At 45.0% G+C, this 22503-nt stretch overlaps 1 protein-coding gene across 3 annotated transcripts in view; it reads right to left on the bottom strand.

Annotated features, from left to right (window-relative positions):
• The window catches only part of MAST4 (microtubule associated serine/threonine kinase family member 4), a 905366-nt gene that overhangs the window by 193863 nt on the left and 689000 nt on the right, over nt 1-22503 (bottom strand). For all 3 annotated transcript variants that reach the window (XM_030193210.1, XM_030193211.1, XM_030193212.1), the window contains one exon: nt 15463-15541. In XM_030193210.1, coding sequence (XP_030049070.1) covers nt 15463-15541 — 79 coding nt within the window. The remainder of the gene's footprint in view (nt 1-15462; nt 15542-22503) is intronic.

Raw genomic sequence — 22503 nt, 5'->3', positions numbered from 1 at the left:
CAGAAGGTTTCAGTGTGTTATCGACGACGAAACCCAGATCCCTTTCTTGGTCCGTAACTTCTAACGTGGAACCTTGCATGACGCAGCTATAATTCGGGTTCTTTTTTCCCACATGCATCACCTTGCACTTGCTCACATTAAACGTCATCTGCCATTTAACCGCCCAGTCTCCCAGTCTCGTAAGGTCCTTCTGTAATTTTTCACAATCCTGTCACGAGTTAACGACTTTGAATAACTTTGTGTCATCAGCAAATTTAATTACCTCGCTAGTTACTCCCATCTCTAAATCATTTATAAATATATTGAAAAGCAGCAGTCCTAGCACAGACACCTGAGGAACCCCACTAACTACCCTTCTCCATTGTGAATAATGCTCATTTAACCCCACTCTCTGTTTCCTATCCTTCAAACAGTTTTTAATCCACAATAGGACATTTCTTCCTATCACATGACCCTCCAATTTCCTCTGTAGTCTTTCATGAGGTACCTTGTCAAACGCCTTTTGAAAATCCAGATACACAATATCAACCGGCTCCCCTTTGTCCACATGTTTGTTTACTCTTTCAAAGAATTGAAGTAATTTGGTCAGGCAAGATTTCCCCACACAACCCTCTCAGTTGCCCCCCTAAGTTTTTTTTTAACCGTTCTTCTCATTTTAAAGTTAAACGCTGCTTAAAAGCTGAGATAAAGGAGTTGGAATCAAAAATCACTGGATCCTGTCTCTCCCAAAGTGGAGAGGCCCATGTCAAGGCTTCCTCAGTTAACAGTGGATTATGCTATCATAAAAACTATTATTATGCCCAATGACCACTGCAATCATTCCAAGGCTGGAGATGAAGTGCAGTCTAGACTTCAAAGCTTCTATGAAACGAACAACTACTTTTGATTTGAGTACTGACCGCATTTCTGCGCAATTTAGGGTATCAGCAGACTGTGATTAAAGACACTGCAGTATGTACACAACAGCATGAACACTGAGGGAGGAACGATCAGGTGTCTGTCTCCCTCTTAGGGTGTGCTTTATACGCTAACAAGGATTTATTGTTGTAATCGGCACCCAAAGAGAAGAACGGTGAATAGTCCCACTGAAAATTTATGAGCATATTTCTTACATTTAATGAAGTGGTTTTGCAGTGTTTTGTGAAATTCATCATTCAATTGTCGTTTGATGGGAATATTATTTTGTGAGTCTTTGTTTTTCCACATTGTTTATATTGCTCAGTTGTTGGTGTTGGTTTCCCTCTTAGGGCAGCCAGATTTCTCCCATCTCTCCCTTCAATGCTCCCAACCATGTCCTCTCACACTGAATATCAGAACTGCCATATTGGGTCAGACCAAAGGTTCATCTTGTCCAGTATCTTGTTTTCAGTGGTGGCCAATCTATGGAATCCTGACAGGACTTCATGCTACTTACTCCCAGGAATAAGCAGTGATTTTTCCCATGACTAGCTTGACAACAGAGTATAAACTTTTCCTCCTGGAATTTGTCCAATCTTTCACAACCCCCCAGCTACAGTAACTACATTTACTAAGTCCCCTGGCAAAGAGTTACAAATATTTAACTATGTGTTGAGTGAAAAAATATTTTATTGATTTGTTTTAAATAGTAACTTCATGGCGTATCCCCTAGCCTTTGTACTTTTGAAAAAGTAAACAATCGATTCACATTTACCTATTACACATCACTCAGGATTTTATAGACCTCTATCGTAACTCACCTCAGTTATCTTCTCCATACTGAAGAGCCTCAATCTCCCCAGCCTTTCTTTTTATGAGAGTCGATTCATCCCCCCTGTGGTCTTTGCAGTCCCTTTCTGCTTTCTTAAATTCTACATTCTTGATCTCCTCACTTGAAGTGCAGTAGTTCTCCAAATGTTTCCCTCTCTACTGGCAGGTGGCTACCAGATGATAGGCTTAGCTTTATACCACCTGGAAGCCAGCAGGAGGCAGGTAAATTTTGTTCTTACCTGTTAATTTCCTTTCCTTGAGTCCTACTAGACCAGTCCAGATGAGTGGGTTACTTCCCCTGACCAGCAGACGGAGGCAGAAAATATTGAGATTTCAGTGTTGTCAATGCCTATAGGAGGAGTGATGCAGCCCAGAAACCAGCCAGTATACTACTGACAAAGCAGATCTAAATCACTCAGTGAACATTAGGAAATAACCTTGTGGTTCCAGACTATAGAACAAAGGCCTAATGCAAGCTCACTGAACCAAAATGTGGCCTCATCATCCTTCAACATCCAGCACCAACACTATGCAGCCATACTAACTATCCACAGTACATATCCAGCAGAAATAAACTTCCATCCCTGAACCAACTCACGTATCCACCATCAGGGATCCACTGCCAGCATCTAACATTATACAGCTACTTCAAGCAGCCAGCCTTATGGAGCAAGTGCCAGCATCCAACATCAGAGAACTGTACTGAACTACAACATGCAACCCACATTGTGCAGCAACAGCGTTGAGGAAATCCATGTATCTGCAAACAACCAGGGATAAGATCGTGTTCCTGGGTCCTATTCGTGTAAGCACAGCATAAATACAGACTCTGACCTCAGACTATGGATCTAATAGAGGATCCCAGAACCAGAAACTGAAAAAGAAAGCCTTCAACAGCAACCATCCAATTCCAATATGACAGGGAACAGAACCTTCTCAAAACTGCCCCTCAAGTTGGACCATCTTGGCTCTTAAGCCCTCCTAACCTTCTTTGATGAGAGACCAGAAGTTACCAAGATCTCCAGAATTAATCAGAGCCTGCCCTCTTGGAATTTTAATGTGTTAGAATCTAATCTGGACATTCTCAGAGATCTGAAGCTTAACAAAGAAAGCCTCAAAGAAGAGACCGTAGATAGCGTCTCCCCATAGAGGTTCCCATATGCAATGCCCTCTTTAATTATGTGAAGGTCAACCTCCCCCCCCCCCCCCCCCCCAAACAGCCTCAGCTCAATAGGGGCAGCCAAAGGTAACTGAGCCCCTAAGCCCAAAAATAAAATTGGAGGGGGGGGGGGGGTACCACACCAAAAGGCGAAATACCCCACCAAAGGTACCACCTGGGGAGCCAAGCCAAAACTGACATTTTTGAAGTTGCTTATCGTTCTCCTTTTTAATTTTTTTCATGGGCCTCCTTCTCAGGGAAATGGAGAGGGTTGGATATCTTCCTCCAAGTCACCATACCTTGCCTAGTCTTCAAGATGCCTGCACATAAATCCATTCCTTGACCAGGGAACTCTGGCACAGTGCCCTGGACCAACCCTAACTGAGACAAAGGGGCCAAGCTGTGTGAACAAAGAGAGAAAGGGAATGTGGCAAAATACATGCTCTTAGAGAGGAAATCACGGCCTGAAGGAACAGAACAATGCCCCTTAAGACCCAGCCAGGCACTTCAGTACAGGACAGAGACACAGTGTTGATTCAAATGGCTGCAGTTCCTGCCAGTGAGAAACCTCAAACTGTGGAAACTATTGCTTATTTTATTTTTAATTATTTTATTTGTTACATTTGTATCCCACATTTTCCCACCTATATGCAGTGGATTTTCCCAAATCCATCTTAATAATGGCTTATGCACTTTTAGGAACTTAGCCAAACCTTTTTTTAAACCCTGCTCAGCTAAGAACTTTTAACATATCTGGCAATGAATTCCAGAGTTTAATTACATATTGAGTGAAGAAACATTTTCTCTTATTTGTTTTAAATATACTACTTAGCTTCATTGTATGCTCTCTAGTCCTTGTATTTTTGGAAAGAGTAAACAAACGATTCATGTCTACCCATTCAACTCCACTCAGTATTTTATAGACCTCTATCATATATCCCCCTCAGCTGTCTCTTCTCGAAGCTGAAGTGCCCTAGTCTCTTTAGCCTTCCCTTATAGGGAAGTCGTCCCATCTCATAAAAAAAAAATGGGGGGGGCCCATCTCCTTTATCATTTTTGTCACCCTTCTCTATACCTTTTCTAATTTTGTTATATCTTTTTTGAGATGCAGTGACCAGAATTGCAAGCAGTATTCGAGGTGTGGTCGTACACCATATTTTCAGACTCCTAAGGCAGGCACCTATGCGCTGAAACACGGCTGCTGTGTCAAGACTGACGTATTTTCAATAAATTCTTATACACAAGAATTATTGTGTCTCCCTTGTGTACTTTGGAAGAGCCTACCTACCCTACTCTTTGATTTGTGTGTTACTACGAGACATTGATAAAATTTTCTTATGCGAGATTTACTGCATAGGTTCTATATCTGTTTGAATTTATTGAAATAGTTTGAGACATTTTAATGATTTTCCTTGACTTTCCTTTTGGTGTCTAAGGAGTGTTTCTTGAATTGCCATGTTGACAGTTTCTGATTAATTGCTATTTTTGTTTTGTTGACTGACAGAATATCAGTCTTCCAAGGAGCATGACATATCAAGGACATACTACCCTTGAAGTTAGTGTTACAAATGCAAATGTCCCATCACTCTTACTGGCTGCTGTGTTCCTCTTAAGAGACACATGTGCATAGCTCTTAATATTCCCTTTGGAGATATAAGCCATTTCTTTCTATTACAGCTCTATAACATAATGAGATTTTGTTTATACCGATAAAACTCCCTTTTCTTCTTTGACTTCCACTTGACCTTTACTAATTTACCAAAAATTAAAGCTTACTACACATAAGTACATAAATATTGCCATACTGGGACAGACTGAAGGTCCATCAAGTCCAACATTCTGTTTCCAAATAAAGTCACTCTTATACTATAAAGCATGGACTAATCATGCCTGATCATCAATTACTGTGTACTAACTGACAGTAAAGTAACGATTTACAGTGAAATAACTACTTGACCAGATTATAAGCAAGGTTATCTAAGCGTGTAAAAATTGCTTTCCTCCAGTCTCTAAAATATTTGTTCCTTTTTGCATGAAAATGCAGTATCAAGCTTTCTTTATTCTCTTCTTTCTAAAAACACAAAATAGCAGATGTTTCAGATAATTTAACAAAATCAAGTTTGGTTTTATGTGCAAAAAAGATATATCTGTAAAAAAAAATGCAGAAAGTCATTTTCTTCAAAGAGGATAGTTGAGTACCATTCATGTCCTTCTTCTATGAGTTCTGGGTCAGACCCACCCAGCTTTTAAGACAGAATTCAGTTTTTACCACAAATCTTTGATCTCTATCCAAGATATTAATGGGGCAATTTTCAACAACAAAATTCAGATGCATAGACTGAAGATACGGATAGATGTGAGTCGCTTGTTTACTCTTTCCAAAAATATTAGGGCTAGGGGCATGCAATGAAGCTACACAGAGTACAACAAATTGGAGAAAATATTTCTTTACTCAACATGTTATTAAACTCTGGAATTCGTTGCCAGAAAATTTAGTAAGAGCAGTTAGCATAGCAGGGTTTAAAAAAGGTTTGAATGCCTTGGGGAAAATCCACTGCTTATTTCTAGGATAAGCAGCATAAAATGTATTGTACTTTTTTGAGATCTTGCCAGGTACTTGTAAACTGAATTGGCCACTGTTGGAAACAGGATGCTGGACCTTATGGACCTTCGGTCTGTCCCAGTATGCAATACTTATGAACTTATGGGAAAGAGGAACCCGAACTATAGCTACGTAAAGCAAGGTTCCACATTAGGAGTCATCGAGTAGGAAAGGGATCTAGGCATCATCATTAATAATATGTTGAAACCCTCTGCTCAGTGTGCAGCGGTGGCTAAGAAAGCAAATAGAATGTTAGATATTATTAGGAAAGGAATGGAGAACAAAAAGGAGGATGTTATAATGCCTTTGTATTGCTCCATGGTGCGACCCCACCTCAAATATTGTGTGCAATTCTAGTCAACGAATCTCAAAAAAGATTTAGTGGAATTAAAAAAGGTACAGAGAAGGGCGACGAAAATGATAAAGGGGATGGGATGACTTCTCTATGAGGAAAGGCTAAAGTGGCTAGGGCTCTTCAGCTTGGAGAAAAGATGGCTTAGGGAAGATATGATAGAGGTCTATAAAATAATGAATGGAGCAGAACGAGTAGACATGAATCACTTGTTTACTCTTTCCAAAAATACTAGGACTAGGGGGCAGGCAACGAAGCTACAAAGTAGTAACCTGGATTGGCCACTGTTGGAAACAGGCTGCTGGGCACCTTCGGTCTGTCCCAGTGTGGCAATACTTATGTTCTTATGTATAAAACCTGGTTACAAGGGAGGAATCATGTCCCTTTCCTCCCAGGAAGAAGTCCAGCTAAAAAAGGAACAGTGAGTGGAGAGCCCCACCTAGGGATCCACCAGCAGCTTGGCTCCATGAACAACGAACTTAGGGCCCTGTTTACTAAGGTGCGCTAGCGTTTTTAGTGCACACTAAACGCTAGAGTCGCCCATATGTTTCTATGGGTGACGGTGTTTAGCGAGTGCTAATCATTAGCGTGTGCTAAAAACACTAGCATGCCCTTAGCGCTGCTTAGTAAACAGGGCCCTAAAAGAGGAGCAGGACCAGTGATTACACAGGAAGTGCCAGTCTGTTAATCCGCTGTCCCCTGGAGCCTGAAGAGAAAGAATAAAGCATTCCCACTTTGCAAATACCGTTTATAGAGGGAAAGTCTAATCCACATCTGTCCACCTGAAGCACTTAGAAGGTCTTTTACGAAGGCGCATGCTAAACGTTAGAGACGCCAATGCATTCCTATGGGCGTCTCTAACGTTTAGCGTGCCCACAATTTTAGCACATGCTAAAAACGTGAGTGTGCCTTAGTAAAAGACACCCAATGTGCGCTAAGGCAGAAGATCTAGTCACATGGAAAATGGATCCTAACCTTAGTCAGTCAAGAACAAAGAGGGAAGCTGTTGACATCTGCAAATCCCACTTGGGGAGTGGGTTGAAGAATGCAAGCAGTGACATTGGTGAATGCCATCTCCTCAACTGTATCAGGGGATATTTCAACCACCCAGGGGCTTATCTTACATCTGATCACAAGGGCAAGATTCAGTACCATCTGAAAGGGAACATACCACCACTGCTGGGATAAAGGGCACAGTAATCCTGTGGCCAATACGAGAAACACAATACGAGAGGCACAACATTACAATTAATATAACATCTAAATGAAAGGAGAAATGATATAAAATAGCTGGGAAAGACTTGGAACTAAAGGGACTTTTTACCTTAAAGTCACTCTAGTCTTTGGTACTCTCTTTGCTTCCGGTATTTTCATATGCTTAACACTTAACTATTATCTTTGTAAGTCCACAAAATAGCAAGAAACCCTTTACAGTCTGTGTGCCTTGGTTTGAGTTAAGCGGGAAGGAGAGTAATTTTGGACACAGACCCTAGAAATTCATTATGTACTTGCCCCCCCCCCCCCCCCCCCAAACAAGCCAGAAGTCTGCTACACTACCTCTATGGCCACCTACTTTTCTCACAGGTAAAATTATTCATGTGGTTGTTTCCCCATGTTTACTTTTCCTCATTTACACAGTACACAATTTGCAAGCAACCTATTTATCCCTCTGAAAGGCTATTACCCATTCACGGATGATGCCAAAAGCAAGCTGGAAAATGAAAAAGGTTAAAAACGTGATTCTGTTTTGGAAAATTAGAGATATGACAGGCAAGTTAAGGACATACACAGCAATCAAGCACCTCAGTTTTCAAAAACACCACTGACTAGCACAAACAGTTTGCAACAGTATTTTAACATAAGCAAGGTCTTAGAATTTAAAGGTTTCTATTTTGGCTGAAACATGGACGAGAGATTCAGTTTGTTTCAACTGAACTAAGGAATTAGTCTACAGACAAGTACATCATAAAATGTCAAACTACATACCATCAAGATTGCCAAGAGGCAAACAAATGAAAACACTGTCTCGGTAATAAGCTTTTAGTCTTACAAGACAACATTAGCACTAGACACTAGAGGAGAAGTTCTAAAAAAGGTGCCTAAAGTTAAGCGCCAAAAAAGGGCACTAAGCTGGTTTTCTATAACGGCAGAGTTGGGACAGAATCTGTTATAGAATACTAGCATAAGTCCGCAGGCACCTCCACTTACGTCACGTCTGTGGCTGGTGTAATTGCTGGCGCCTAAAATCAGCAGTTGGGTGCAGAGATGCTACCATTCTATAGAGTGAGCGCTAAAATAGTTGTAATGTCCAGAACTTGCCCATGCTCCTCCCATGGGAACATCTCCCTTTGCAGTTACATGCTACAACACTTAAGGGGCTTTTTATGAAGCCATGCTAGCATTTTTAGCTCATGCTAAAAAACAGCCATATGGGCGTCTCTACGTTTACCGACAGCTGAATTTTACCATGAGCTAAAAACGCTAGCATGTCTTTGTAAAAGGTCCCCTTAGCGTCAAGGTATAGAACAGCTAGGGTTACCATATGTACGGATTTACCCGGACATGTCCGGGCAACCGCGCGGGTTTTGCCAATCTGCCCGTTTGTCCGGATTTCTGGACAAACGGGCAGATTGCTAGCCTCCCCTCCCTTTACTTACTACTGCCCTGGTGGTCTAGTGACCTCTTCCGCCTTCGGGGCAGGAAAGAGCCCCCTCTTTCCTGCCCGGAGCGCTGCCCTGCATGCATCCTTCCTGTTCCTGATCTCGGCGCCGATTCAAAATGGCCGCTGAAAGTTGAAGTGACCTCACGAAGAGGTCACTAGACCACTAGGGCAGTAGTAAGGTAAGGGGAGGGGAGGGGGAGTGACGGGGTGTGTGGCAGGGGGCGGAGCGAGGGCATGAAAGGAGGCATGGCGGGGTGTGTGAGGGGGCGGGGCATGCGTCCTCCTTTTTGTGGGACAAAATATGGTAACCCTAAGAACAGCACTTAAAGGCAGTGTGGTGCCTAACTGCAGTATTTCAGCGCCTAACATCTGTTAACTCACATCTAACTTTTGGCGCACTACATAGAAAGCGAATGCTACATACCTGTAGAAGGTATTCTCCGAGGACAGCAGGCTGATTGTTCTCACTGATGGGTGACGTCCACGGCAGCCCCTCCAATCGGAATCTTCACTAGCAAAGTCCTTTGCTAGCCCTCGCGCGCACCGCGCATGCGCGGCCGTCTTCCCGCCCGAAACTGGCTCGAGCCGGCCAGTCCAGTATGTAGCAAGACAATACAAGGGAAGACACAACTCCAAAGGGGAGGTGGGCGGGTTTGTGAGAACAATCAGCCTGCTGTCCTCGGAGAATACCTTCTATAGGTATGTAGCATTCGCTTTCTCCGAGGACAAGCAGGCTGCTTGTTCTCACTGATGGGGTATCCCTAGCCCCCAGGCTCACTCAAAACAACAACCATGGTCAATTGGGCCTCGCAACGGCGAGGACATAACTGAGATTGACCTAAAAAATTTACCAACTAACTGAGAGTGCAGCCTGGAACAGAACAAACAGGGCCCTCGGGGGGTGGAGTTGGATCCTAAAGCCCAAACAGGTTCTGAAGAACTGACTGCCCGAACCGACTGTCGCGTCGGGTATCCTGCTGCAGGCAGTAATGAGATGTGAATGTGTGGACAGATGACCACGTCGCAGCTTTGCAAATCTCTTCAATGGTGGCTGACTTCAAGTGAGCTACCGACGCAGCCATGGCTCTAACATTATGAGCCGTGACATGACCCTCAAGAGCCAGCCCAGCCTGGGCGTAAGTGAAGGAAATGCAATCTGCTAGCCAATTGGATATGGTGCGTTTCCCCACAGCCACTCCCCTCCTATTGGGATCAAAAGAAACAAACAATTGGGCGGACTGTCTGTTGGGCTGTGTCTGCTCCAGATAGAAGGCCAATGCTCTCTTGCAGTCCAATGTGTGCAGCTGACGTTCAGCAGGGCAGGAATGAGGACGGGGAAAGAATGTTGGCAAGACAATTGACTGGTTCAGATGGAACTCCGACACAACCTTCGGCAGAAACTTAGGGTTAGTGCGGAGGACTACTCTGTTATGATGAAATTTGGTGTAAGGGGCCTGGGCTACCAGGGCCTGAAGCTCACTGACTCTACGAGCTGAAGTAACTGCCACCAAGAAAATGACCTTCCAGGTCAAGTACTTCAGATGGCAGGAGTTCAGCGGCTCAAAAGGAGGTTTCATCAGCTGGGTGAGAACGACATTGAGATCCCATGACACTGTAGGAGGCTTGACAGGGGGCTTTGACAAAAGCAAACCTCTCATGAAGCGAACAACTAAAGGCTGTCCTGAGATCGGCTTACCTTCCACACGGTAATGGTATGCACTGATTGCACTAAGGTGAACCCTTACAGAGTTGGTCTTGAGACCAGACTCAGACAAGTGCAGAAGGTATTCAAGCAGGGTCTGTGTAGGACAAGAGCGAGGATCTAGGGCCTTGCTGTCACACCAGACGGCAAACCTCCTCCATAGAAAGAAATAACTCCTCTTAGTGGAATCTTTCCTGGAAGCAAGCAAGATGCGGGAGACACCCTCTGACAGACCCAAAGAGGCAAAGTCTACGCTTTCAACATCCAGGCCGTGAGAGCCAGGGACTGGAGGTTGGGATGCAGAAGCGCCCCTTCGTCCTGTGTGATGAGGGTCGGAAAACACTCCAATCTCCAGGGTTCTTCGGAGGACAACTCCAGAAGAAGAGGGAACCAGATCTGACGCGGCCAAAAAGGAGCAATCAGAATCATGGTGCCTCGGTCTTGCTTGAGTTTCAACAAAGTCTTCCCCACCAGAGGTATGGGAGGATAAGCATACAGCAGACCCTCCCCCCAGTCCAGGAGGAAGGCATCCGATGCCAGTCTGCCGTGGGCCTGAAGCCTGGAACAGAACTGAGGGACTTTGTGGTTGGCTCGAGATGCGAAGAGATCCACCCAGGGGGTGCCCCACACCTGGAAAATCTGTCGCACTACACGAGAATTGAGCGACCACTCGTGAGGTTGCATAATCCTGCTCAACCTGTCGGCCAGACTGTTGTTTACGCCTGCCAGATATGTGGCTTGGAGCACCATGCCGTAACGGCGAGCCCAGAGCCACATGCTGACGGCTTCCTGACACAGGGGGCGAGATCCGGTGCCCCCCTGCTTGTTGACATAGTACATGGCAACCTGGTTGTCTGTCTGAATTTGGATAATTTGGTGGGACAGCCGATCTCTGAAAGCCTTCAGAGCGTTCCAGATCGCTCACAACTCCAGAAGATTGATCTGCAGATCGCGTTCCTGGAGGGACCAGCTTCCTTGGGTGTGAAGCCCATCGACATGAGCTCCCCATCCCAGGAGAGACGCATCCATAGTCAGCACTTTTTGTGGCTGAGGAATTTGGAAAGGACGTCCCAGAGTCAAATTGGACCAAATCGTCCACCAATACAGGGATTTGAGAAAACTCGTGGACAGGTGGATCACGTCTTCTAGACCCCCAGCGGCCTGATACCACTGGGAGGCTAGGGTCCATTGAGCAGATCTCATGTGAAGGCGGGCCATGGGAGTCACATGGACTGTGGAGGCCATGTGGCCCAGCAATCTCAACATCTGCCGAGCTATGATCTGCTGTGACGCTCGCACCCGCGAGACGAGGGACAACAAGTTGTTGGCTCTCGTCTCTGGAAGATAGGCGTGAGCCGTCCGAGAATCCAGCAGAGCTCCTATGAATTCGAGTTTCTGCACTGGGAGAAGATGGGACTTTGGATAATTTATCACAAACCCCAATAGCTCCAGGAGGCGAATAGTCATCTGCATGGACTGCAGGGCTCCTGCCTCGGATGTGTTCTTCACCAGCCAATCGTCGAGATATGGGAACACGTGCACCCCCAGCCTGCGAAGTGCCGCTGCTACCACAGCCAGGCACTTTGTGAACACCCTGGGCGCAGAGGCGAGCCCAAAGGGTAGCACACAGTACTGGAAGTGACGTGTGCCCAGCTGAAATCGCAGATACTGTCTGTGAGCTGGCAGTATCGGGATGTGCGTATAGGCGTCCTTCAAGTCCAGAGAGCATAGCCAATCTTTTTCCTGAATCATGGGAAGAAGGGTGCCCAGGGAAAGCATCCTGAACTTTTCTTTTACGAGATATTTGTTCAGGGCCCTTAGGTCTAGGATGGGACGCATCCCCCCTGTTTTCTTTTCCACAAGGAAGTACCTGGAATAGAATCCCAGCCCTTCTTGCCCAGATGGCACGGGCTCGACCGCATTGGCGCTGAGAAGGGCGGAGAGTTCCTCTGCAAGTACCTGCTTGTGCTGGAAGCTGTAAGACTGAGCTCCCGGTGGACAATTTGGAGGTTTTGAAGCCAAATTGAGGGTGTATCCTTGCCGGACTATTTGAAGAACCCACTGATCGGAGGTTATGAGAGGCCACCTTTGGTGAAAAGCTTTCAACCTCCCTCCGACTGGCAGGTCGCCCGGCACTGACACTTGGACTTCGGCTATGCTCTGCTGGAGCCAGTCAAAAGCTCGCCCCTTGCTTTTGCTGGGGAGCCGAGGGGCCTTGCTGAGGCGCACGCTGCTGACAAGAGCGAGCGCGCTGGGGCTTAGCCTGGGCCGCAGGCTGTCGAGAAGGAGGATTGTACCTACGCTTGCCAGAAGCGTAGGGAACAGTCTTCCTTCCCCCGAAAAATCTTCTACCTGTAGAGGTAGATGCTGAAGGCTGCCGGCGGGAGAACTTGTCGAATGCGGTGTCCCGCTGGTGGAGATGCTCTACCACCTGTTCGACTTTCTCTCCAAAAATGTTGTCCGCACGGCAAGGCGAGTCCGCAATCCGCTGCTGGAGTCTATTCTCCAGGTCGGCGGCACGCAGCCATGAGAGCCTGCGCATCACCACACCTTGAGCAGCGGCCCTGGACGCAACATCAAAGGTGTCATACACCCCTCTGGCCAGGAATTTTCTGCACGCCTTCAGCTGCCTGACCACCTCCTGAAAAGGCTTGGCTTGCTCGGGGGGGAGAGCATCAACCAAGCCCGCCAACTGCCGCACATTGTTCCGCATGTGTATGCTCGTGTAGAGCTGGTAAGACTGGATTTTGGCCACGAGCATAGAAGAATGGTAGGCCTTCCTCCCAAAGGAGTCCAAGGTCCTAGGGTCTTTGCCCGGGGGCGCCGAAGCATGCTCCCTAGAACTCTTAGCCTTCTTTAGGGCCAAATCCACAACTCCAGAGTCGTGAGGCAACTGAGTGCGCATCAGCTCTGGGTCCCCATGGATTCGGTACTGGGACTCAATTTTCTTGGGGATGTGGGGATTAGTTAATGGTTTTGTCCAGTTCGCCAGCAATGTCTTTTTTAGGACATGGTGCAGGGGAACAGTGGACGCTTCCTTAGGTGGAGAAGGATAGTCCAGGAGCTCAAACATTTCAGCCCTGGGCTCGTCCTCCACAACCACCGGGAAGGGGATGGCCGTAGACATCTCCCGGACAAAGGAAGCGAAAGACAGACTCTCAGGAGGAGAAAGCTGTCTTTCAGGGGAGGGAGTGGGATCAGAAGGAAGACCCTCAGACTCCTCGTCAGAGAAATATCTGGGGTCCTCCTCTTCCTCCCATGAGGCCTCACCTTCGGTGTCAGACACAAGTTCACGAACCTGTGTCTGCAACCTCGCCCGGCTCGACTCCGTGGAGCCACGTCCACGATGGGGGCGTCGAGAGGTAGACTCCCTCGCCCGCATCGGCGAAGCTCCCTCCGCCGACGTAGTTGGGGAGCCCTCCTGGGAGGTGGCCGCAGTCGGCACCGCACGCGGTACCGACGTCGGGGACCTCACCCCGGGCGATGGGCCAGCCGGCGCCACGCTCGACGGTACCGGAGGCGCAAGCACCGCCGGTACCGGAGGGGTAGGGCGCAACAGCTCTCCCAGAATCTCTGGGAGAACGGCCCGGAGGCTCTCGTTCAGAGCGGCTGCAGAGAAAGGCAGAGAGGACGATGCAGGCGTCGACGTCAGAACCTGTTCCGGGCGAGGAAGCTGTTCCGGGCTGTCCAGAGTGGAGCGCATCGACACCTCCTGAACAGAGGGTGAGCGGTCCTCTCGGTGCCGATGCCTGCTGGGTGCCGACTCCCTCGGCGACCCAGAGCTCTCGGTGCCGACGCGGGGAGGAGACCGGTGTCGATGCTTCTTCGACTTCTTCCGAAGCATGTCACCGGAGCTCCCCGGCACCGACGAGGAGGACGTAGAATCCAGCCGTCGCTTCCTCGGGGCCGAGGCCGAAGGAGGTCGGTCTCGGGGGGGCTGTACCGCAGGAGCCCTCAGGGTAGGAGGAGACCCACCCGAAGGCTCACCGCCACCAGCAGGGGAATGGACAGCCCTCACCTGCACTCCCGACGATGCACCACCGTCCGACGACATCAGCAGACGAGGTCCCGGTACCACTGACGTCGATGCAGCTATCCGATGTCCCGGCGCCGATGCAGAGGGCCGATGCCTCGATGCACTCGATGCACTGGCGGCCGAGGATGAAGCTCTGGACGCTGAAGACGTCGATGCACTCGATACCCTCGGTGCCGATGCCGACGAAGAGCTCGAGAACAACACGTTCCACTGGGCCAATCTCGCTACCTGAGTCCGCCTTTACAAAAGGGAACACAGACTACAGGCCTGAGGGCGGTGCTCGGCCCCCAGACACCAAAGACACGACGCGTGCCTGTCAGTGAGCGAGATAATCCGGGCGCACTGGGTGCACTTCTTGAAGCCGCTGGAAGGCTTCGATGTCATGGGCGGAAAAATCACGCCGGCGAAATCAAAATCCGAAATGACGAAATGAGCACCAAAAACTGTTAGGGAGAAAAATCTCGACCGAGGCCGAAAAGAGGCCTACCCCGACGACGAAAGAAAACTTACCGGGGCAAAGACTGAAAATACGGGAAGGGGCAAAACGAAACCCGAGGGGCTTCCGGAGCACTTCCCGACAATTTTTAAAGATTTTCCGAAGAAAAAAAAAAAAAAAAACACGTCGAAGAAAAGGACGCGCGAGGTCGACTTTCCGGGGCTCGACACGGCGAAAACACGACCGTACCGAGTGCGGACAAAAGAAGACTGGCCGGCTCGAGCCGGTTTCGGGCGGGAAGACGGCCGCGCGGGCGCGCGAGGGCTAGCAAAGGACTTTGCTAGTGAAGATTCCGATTGGAGGGGCTGCCGTGGACGTCACCCATCAGTGAGAACAAGCAGCCTGCTTGTCCTCGGAGAATTACCCCCTAGATCATTGCATGAAAAAGAAAAAAATTTAACCACAAAACTCTCAACTAGAAGACTAATTTAATTTAAATATCTCAATTCGCTAACATATGTGTAGTGCTCAGAAAAGCCAAGGAGTATAACACCTGGTGTGTTCTCTCACTACAGGGATTTAGCTATGCATCACAAACGAGTAATGAAAGTATTCCAGTAATGAAAGCATTCACATCACATTAATTTGTCAGCACATCATCCAAAGCACAAAACTGCCAAGGGTAACAGAAATGTACATGTTATCCTTGACTTCCCTCAAGGTACCAACTTTGCAGAACAGTTTGCAGAGCTCAAATGTGTAGCTGAATGAAAACTAGCACTTACAGAGACTGTGGAGCTGGGGGTATTTGTGCCATATCCAGAGGAAGGAAGTGAAGCCAAAGACCAACGACGCCCATCAGTCCTGTGATAAAACTGAGGTTAGTTCAAGTAAAGTACTGCAGTATCACAACATATATCTTTTATACATGACATTTTAAGCATTTCTATCAAGGAGACAATTATATGAATACTCCCTGGAGAACAAATCTATTGCATGGCATCAGAGGGTAGAATAAGTTAATACTTTTTTTTTTAAGAAACGTGACACAATTAGGAAGTGAATGTACCAATTCATCACATTGAATCACTGAAGCTCCTAAGTGCTTTAATAAACATGACATCAGCACAGCCTGCTCATGAGCTCTGAGCAGGTGATGTGTCAGGTAGGTGGATGATGTTCCTCCTCAGAGACAACCCCTTGGGAAGAGATTTATTCCTCTGCTGAGGCAGCTTTCCATTAGAAAATTGTCACCCCTGGCCCTCCAAACAGCCTCCAAATGCTGAAGCACTTTTCCATCCAGTTGGAAAGGGATTCTCTGCCCTCCTCCCCCAACAACATGGGTACAGACCACTGCATGATAAAATGTTTCACATTTCAAGACCTAATCATGCAATCAAGAGGCATTTGGTGCAGACTGCCAAAAAAGTCACAGATTTCCATGGAAATCTGAGGAGTACTTCATTCAAAATTCAGAGTTTCTTGTGAGTGTTCAGACAGGCCATAGCAACTAGCGAGTTTTTGACAGAACATTTTTTTTTAACTCTGGAAACAATGGAGTCCATGTTGGTGTCATCAGCTGTAAGTAGAATATACTTGCAAAGGTCACCATGAACAAATAAAAAAATAAATTAGGACAGCTCTGGAGAAGAGAAGCAACTGGCATTTTGTGCTATATAATATGCAGGGTGACAGCTTTCATGTGTTGATGTTCATCAAAAGTCCAATACTGTTTACCTCCTGAACGATGTGATAAATCTGTCATACAACAGGGCTATATCAGAATTTTCAAGACTGAGGGATTAAAGTATAACATAAAACTGAAGAGGTAGCAGTAGATGAACTGACTGGGATTAAACCCCAAAACTATCCAAATTAAGGGAATTGGCTAATCATACTTGATCTGTGGTAGGCATTGGAGAAGAATGGTCCAAGCCATTCATAAGTACATAAGTACATAAGTAGTGCCATACTGGGAAAGACCAAAGGTCCATCTAGCCCAGCATCCTGTCACCGACAGTGGCCAATCCAGGTCAAGGGCACCTGGCACGCTCCCCAAACGTAAAAACATTCCAGACAAGTTATACCTAAAAATGCGGAATTTTTCCAAGTCCATTTAATAGCGGTCTATGGACTTGTCCTTTAGGAATCTATCTAACCCCTTTTTAAACTCCGTCAAGCTAACCGCCCGTACCACGTTCTCCGGCAATGAATTCCAGAGTCTAATTACACGTTGGGTGAAGAAAAATTTTCTCCGATTCGTTTTAAATTTACCACACTGTAGCTTCAACTCATGCCCTCTAGTCCTAGTATTTTTGGATAGCGTGAACAGTCGCTTCACATCCACCCGATCCATTCCACTCATTATTTTATACACTTCTATCATATCTCCCCTCAGCCGTCTCTTCTCCAAGCTGAAAAGCCCTAGCCTTCTCAGCCTCTCTTCATAGGAAAGTCGTCCCATCCCCACTATCATTTTCGTCGCCCTTCGCTGTACCTTTTCCAATTCTACTATATCTTTTTTGAGATACGGAGACCAGTACTGAACACAATACTCCAGGTGCGGTCGCACCATGGAGCGATACAACGGCATTATAACATCCGCACACCTGGACTCCATACCCTTCCTAATAACACCCAACATTCTATTCGCTTTCCTAGCCGCAGCAGCACACTGAGCAGAAGGTTTCAGCGTATCATCGACGACGACACCCAGATCCCTTTCTTGATCCGTAACTCCTAACGCGGAACCTTGCAAGACGTAGCTATAATTCGGGTTCCTCTTACCCACATGCATCACTTTGCACTTGTCATAGTTCCACTTCAAAATCCATGTTCTACGAGCTCAAAGTTTTTAGATCTGGTTTAGGTGTGGGCACTTATAGATTCACATCAATCTAAACTATTTGATTTGTTATTTCAAATGAACATTTTGTTAGATTGGTAGACTTTTACTCCTGTTACTGAGCAGGACCATATACAGAAAGATGAAGTTTTTATGCAAATAAATGAGTCAAACAGCTGTATAGTCTGTCTCTCTCTCTCTCTCTCTCTCTCTCTCTCTCTCTCTCTCACACACACACACACACACACACAATCTGACAGAGTGTTTGCCTAGGCTCCCACTGCCACTATACTTAACCAACAGGATTTAATTTATACTTTCACCTCAGCAGTAGACAGGCAGAATAATAGCTGGTTACCTGACTTTTTGGCCTATCTTAGAAGGCAGGAAAAGATGAGAGTGAGTAGTATAATTGGTTTGAATTGCACTTATTCCCATTTGATGGTTTTCTGGGAACTATATTGTTCAGGCTTTGGCTTGAAGGGGCTCCCCTAACAGTAAAAGATCAGAGGCCAGGGAAATATCAGAAGCCAAATACATCTTCTGAGATTTGAATCAAGGTTTTGTAGTCAGTGGTGTATACTCTTAAAAACAGCTCCCTTCCTCTATGCACTCTCATCTTTTCCTTTGGTCTTAAATGGATGTATAATATAAATTAAGACCACTGATTGCAAATAATCTTTACAATCACACGTACTTAAAGGCATACAATTAAGCACAATCATATTATATCAGTGGTCTTTATATTGTACACCCATTCAATTCATTTATCAATACTGGGGGAAATAATTTAAGACAACAGTTCTTGTCAAATTTGGTTTTAATGTCAAAATACAGCATAGTTGTCTGCTATGGTGATACTGTTTCCATTTATTTGAACCACACCAGAATTGAATATGGATCATCATTTCCAAAATGTGTGTTTTGGAGGTAATCAACTTTGATATGATCATAAAGTTATTTGTAAGATTTATTTTAATTAAGCAGGTAGCATCAAAAATCTTTTTTCAGCAGAAAGCTCATGTCACAACCGAATGAAAATTATCCAAATTAGTGTTCAAATAAAGGAGAAATTACAGCATATCATAAATAAAGTAATAAAGATGTTGATAAATTAAAGCATCTAAGCAGAGTGAGGTTTAAATGACATCATCATATTTAGCAGGTAGCATCAGAATCCTTAGTGGACTTTTACTAAAGTGCACTAATGGATTTAGCATGCGCTGATTAGCATGCACTAAATAAGGCACTCATTATATTCTTAAGGGTGTCTTATCATTTAGTACATGCTAATCCTTAGTGCATGATAAATCTGTTAGCGCACCTTAGTAAAAGGACCCCCTTTAATTATTTATTGCTTAAGTAAAGGTGAAATTGAAGTGTATTTTAACTAGAATAACAAATATTGATAAATTAAAGCAATTAAGACGGTTCAGATGACATCCTTATGTTTACTTAAATTTAGTATATGGGTATAAATTCAGGGCCTAAGGCGACTCTCTCTTTTCAAAATGGAGGCATCGGCCTTAGAAGTAGTAGCATTATCCTGACGAAAAGACACCGTTGCAGTGAGCATTTTGGGGATAGGATTTGTAACATTTTATGGGAATTGTATTACAGTGATAAACACGTTTTTATAGTGGGTGGTATCATCATTTATCCTCTGGTCGCTAAACTCTGTATTTATAAAAGTCATTTTGCTGATGTCCCTTTTTAGAAAAATTATAAGATGAAGCTGGTGTTTGAAATTGATCTTTGTCAGGGTTTTTATCAATATCAATTTTGTAGCAGACCTGGCATTATTTCATGTTAGCATTGTTTAGTAAAAAAGATCTTGTAATTGACATAATTGTAGGTCACATGGTTGTGGCCTGGCTATCATATGTATTAAAGATAATTGTAGTTTAGAAGCATGTCACACCATGATAATATTGAAGGTATTCAAAGAACAAACATTATAAACATTAATCAAAAGGTTATCATATTAATGAATAGGTTTATCGGATAACACATGCTAATAGTTAATGAGTGTTTCATGTTGTCTTGTCATTTTCAGAAAAATTCATTGAGCTACTGAGATACAGTTAGATGCACAGCTATGTCAGTTCTCGAGGTTGTCCCTGAGGAAGCCTCAGTGTGGAAATGCAGGCCATCATTGGGACAAGGGATACAATCCATGATGTTTCAAAGTCAGCTAATTTAAAGATAAGTGTTTTTTGAATTTGGTACACATACGTTTGAACTCAATGTTTGAAGAAAGAGACAGTTCTAATTACAATCACGAAATTAAGCATAATATAAAAAATGTGGAGGTATTTTTAGATCAGCGGGGGGTCCTTTCACTAAGGTGTGCTGAAAAATGTCCTGCGGTAGTGTAGGTGCCTGTTTTGGGCACGCGTGTCCATTTTGGGTCTGAGACCTTACTGCCAGCCATTGACTTAGCGGTAAGGTTTCTCGTGTTAACTGTGTGATAATCGCCCATGCATGTCAAATCGGAGTTACTGCCCAATTTTCGCCATGCACCAGAAAATAAAAACTATTTTCCGGTGTGCTTAAAAAATTAAACTACTGCACGGGCCACGCGGTAACTCCAAATTGGCACGCGTTGGGCATGCATAAGCACCTACATGGCTCAGTAAACGGGCCCTTGAATGATAACGGAGTCACAATATAGCTACCATACAATTAGCTAAAAGCTATAGCCTTGGTTGGTGAGAATGTGACTGCTGGGGTCTTTTCCTCCGATACAGCATTAAACTGATCCACTCATTTTTTCAAACCAGTTTGGCTGGTGTACTTAAGCGATATAGGTCCCAGATAATAACCCCCTATTTCTATAACACTGCATGCAAATTGACGTGCACTGTGCATGAAATTACACACTTATATACATAAATACATTCATTCTTATGATCCGCAACCACCTCAAGGCTACGGATTACAGTTTAACAGATCCAATGCAAATCATGGAGAATTACTACTACTATTTAGCATTTCTATAGCGCTACAAGGCGTACGTAGCGCTACACAAACATAGAAGAAAGACAGTCCCTGCTCAAAGAGCTTGCAATCTAACAGACAAAAAATAAGGTAATCAAATCAATTAACGTGTACAGGAAGGAGGAGAGGAGGGTAAGGTGGAGGCGAGTGGTTACAAGTGGTTACGAGTCAAAAGCAATGTTAAAGAGGTGGGCTTTCAGTCTAGATTTAAAGGTGGCCACGGATGGGGAAGACGTAGGGGCTCAGGAAGTTTATTCCAGGTGTAGGGTGCAGCAAGACAGAAGGCGCGAAGTCTGGAGTTGGCAGTAGTGGAGAAGGGAACAGATAAGAAGGATTTATCCATGGAGCGGAGTGCATGGGAAGGGGTGTAGGGAAGGACAAGTGTGGAGAGATACTGGGGAGCAGCAGCGTGAGTACATTTATAGGTTAGTAGAAGAAGTTTGAACAGGATGCGAAAATGGATAGGGAGCCAGTGAAGCGACTTGAGGAGAGGGGTAGTATGAGTAAAGCGACCTGGCGGAAGAAGAGACAGGCAGCAGAGTTTTGAACCGATTGGAGAGGGGAGAGGTGACTAAGTGGGAGGCCAGCAAGAAGCAGATTGCAGTAGTCTAAACGAGAGGTGACAAGGGTGTGGATGAGGGTTTTGGTAGAGTGCTCGGAAAGAAAGGGGCGGATTTTACGGATGTTGTAAAGAAAGAAACAACAGTAACATGATAATTTATTCCTAAAAAAACTCATTAGCATACATTTCTTAAAATAGTTTTTAAAAGTTTCCCAAATAAATGATAACCAATGTCCTTAACTAGACGGGTAAAGAATTCCATATATGAGCAGCCAAGAAAGCAAAAGTAGAAGAAAATATCAGTTTCAGATGAACATTCATAGCACTTGGATACTGAAGTAAAAAAGGGTTTCTGGAAACCCATGTCCTTGCAAAATTAGGGAAACCAATTAAATCTAACATACTCAGACACACAGAAATAGTTGCAATACCTTTCTGCCCTAAGTGCTGTATGCCTGGAGTGGAGGAGTGGCCTTGTGGTTAGAGCACTGGTCTTGACATCCAGAGGTGCCTGATTCAAATTCTACTGCTGCTCGTGATGTTGGGCAAGTCACTTAACCCTACATTGCCTCCAGTACAAACTTAGATTGTGAGTCCTCCAGGGACAGGGAAACACCAAGTGTACCTGAATATAACTCACCTTGAGCTACTACTGAAAAAGGTGTGAGCAAAATCCAAATAAATAAATATAAGATGGAGAATTACCATGTAAACTATTAAAAAAACACCACACACATCTTGAATTGGATACGGGCCTCTATGGGTAACTGGGCTGGTGAGTCCTTTGATTAGCGCCGGCGAAGGAGCGTCAACACTCTTGGACCTGGAAATAACTTCATCGCTCCCGAATCATTTAACCACCATGTCCAAAGGAGTGGAGGAATGAGTTAGGAGTCCATGCTGAAACGGAAGTCGTTTACAGCTGAACCCGAGTCGGCGGTGCCACTCCTAAACCCGTATGAGCTATCAGCTTGGAGTTTTCGGCTCCCGTGGAGGTTACATTGAATATCATCTGGAAGGCGCTCCAGGACCTAACGGTGGTAGTAAATAACTTTGCTTCAGATATAATCTTGTTAGTGAGCTACGTGGATAACCTAATCGAACCCTTTGAGAAAAGAAAATCGATACAGCAAATGAAGTTCTACAGGAGTAGGAAACGGTTAAGATTTTGAAAATGATAATAGACCATAAATTTGAACAAAATTAATATTATTACAGATGATTAATATTGAGATTGTTGTTTTCCCAGAGTTCCAGGTATGACTTCTAAAGATTTCCTCAGAAATATTTCCTAAAAATTTTGTTATTTTCCTTTGTAATGATTCCTCTTAGTAATATAAATTATTACTTAGTAATATTAATTCAAAAGGAGTAAAGCCTGTGAAACTGGGATTACCTTAATCAGTGGGAATTGGATTA

Source organism: Microcaecilia unicolor, chromosome 2, assembly GCF_901765095.1.
Source record: "Microcaecilia unicolor chromosome 2, aMicUni1.1, whole genome shotgun sequence".
NCBI lineage: Eukaryota > Metazoa > Chordata > Amphibia > Gymnophiona > Siphonopidae > Microcaecilia > Microcaecilia unicolor.
Note: the sequence above shows the minus strand (reverse complement) of the source record. Positions and strands in the feature narration are given on the sequence as shown.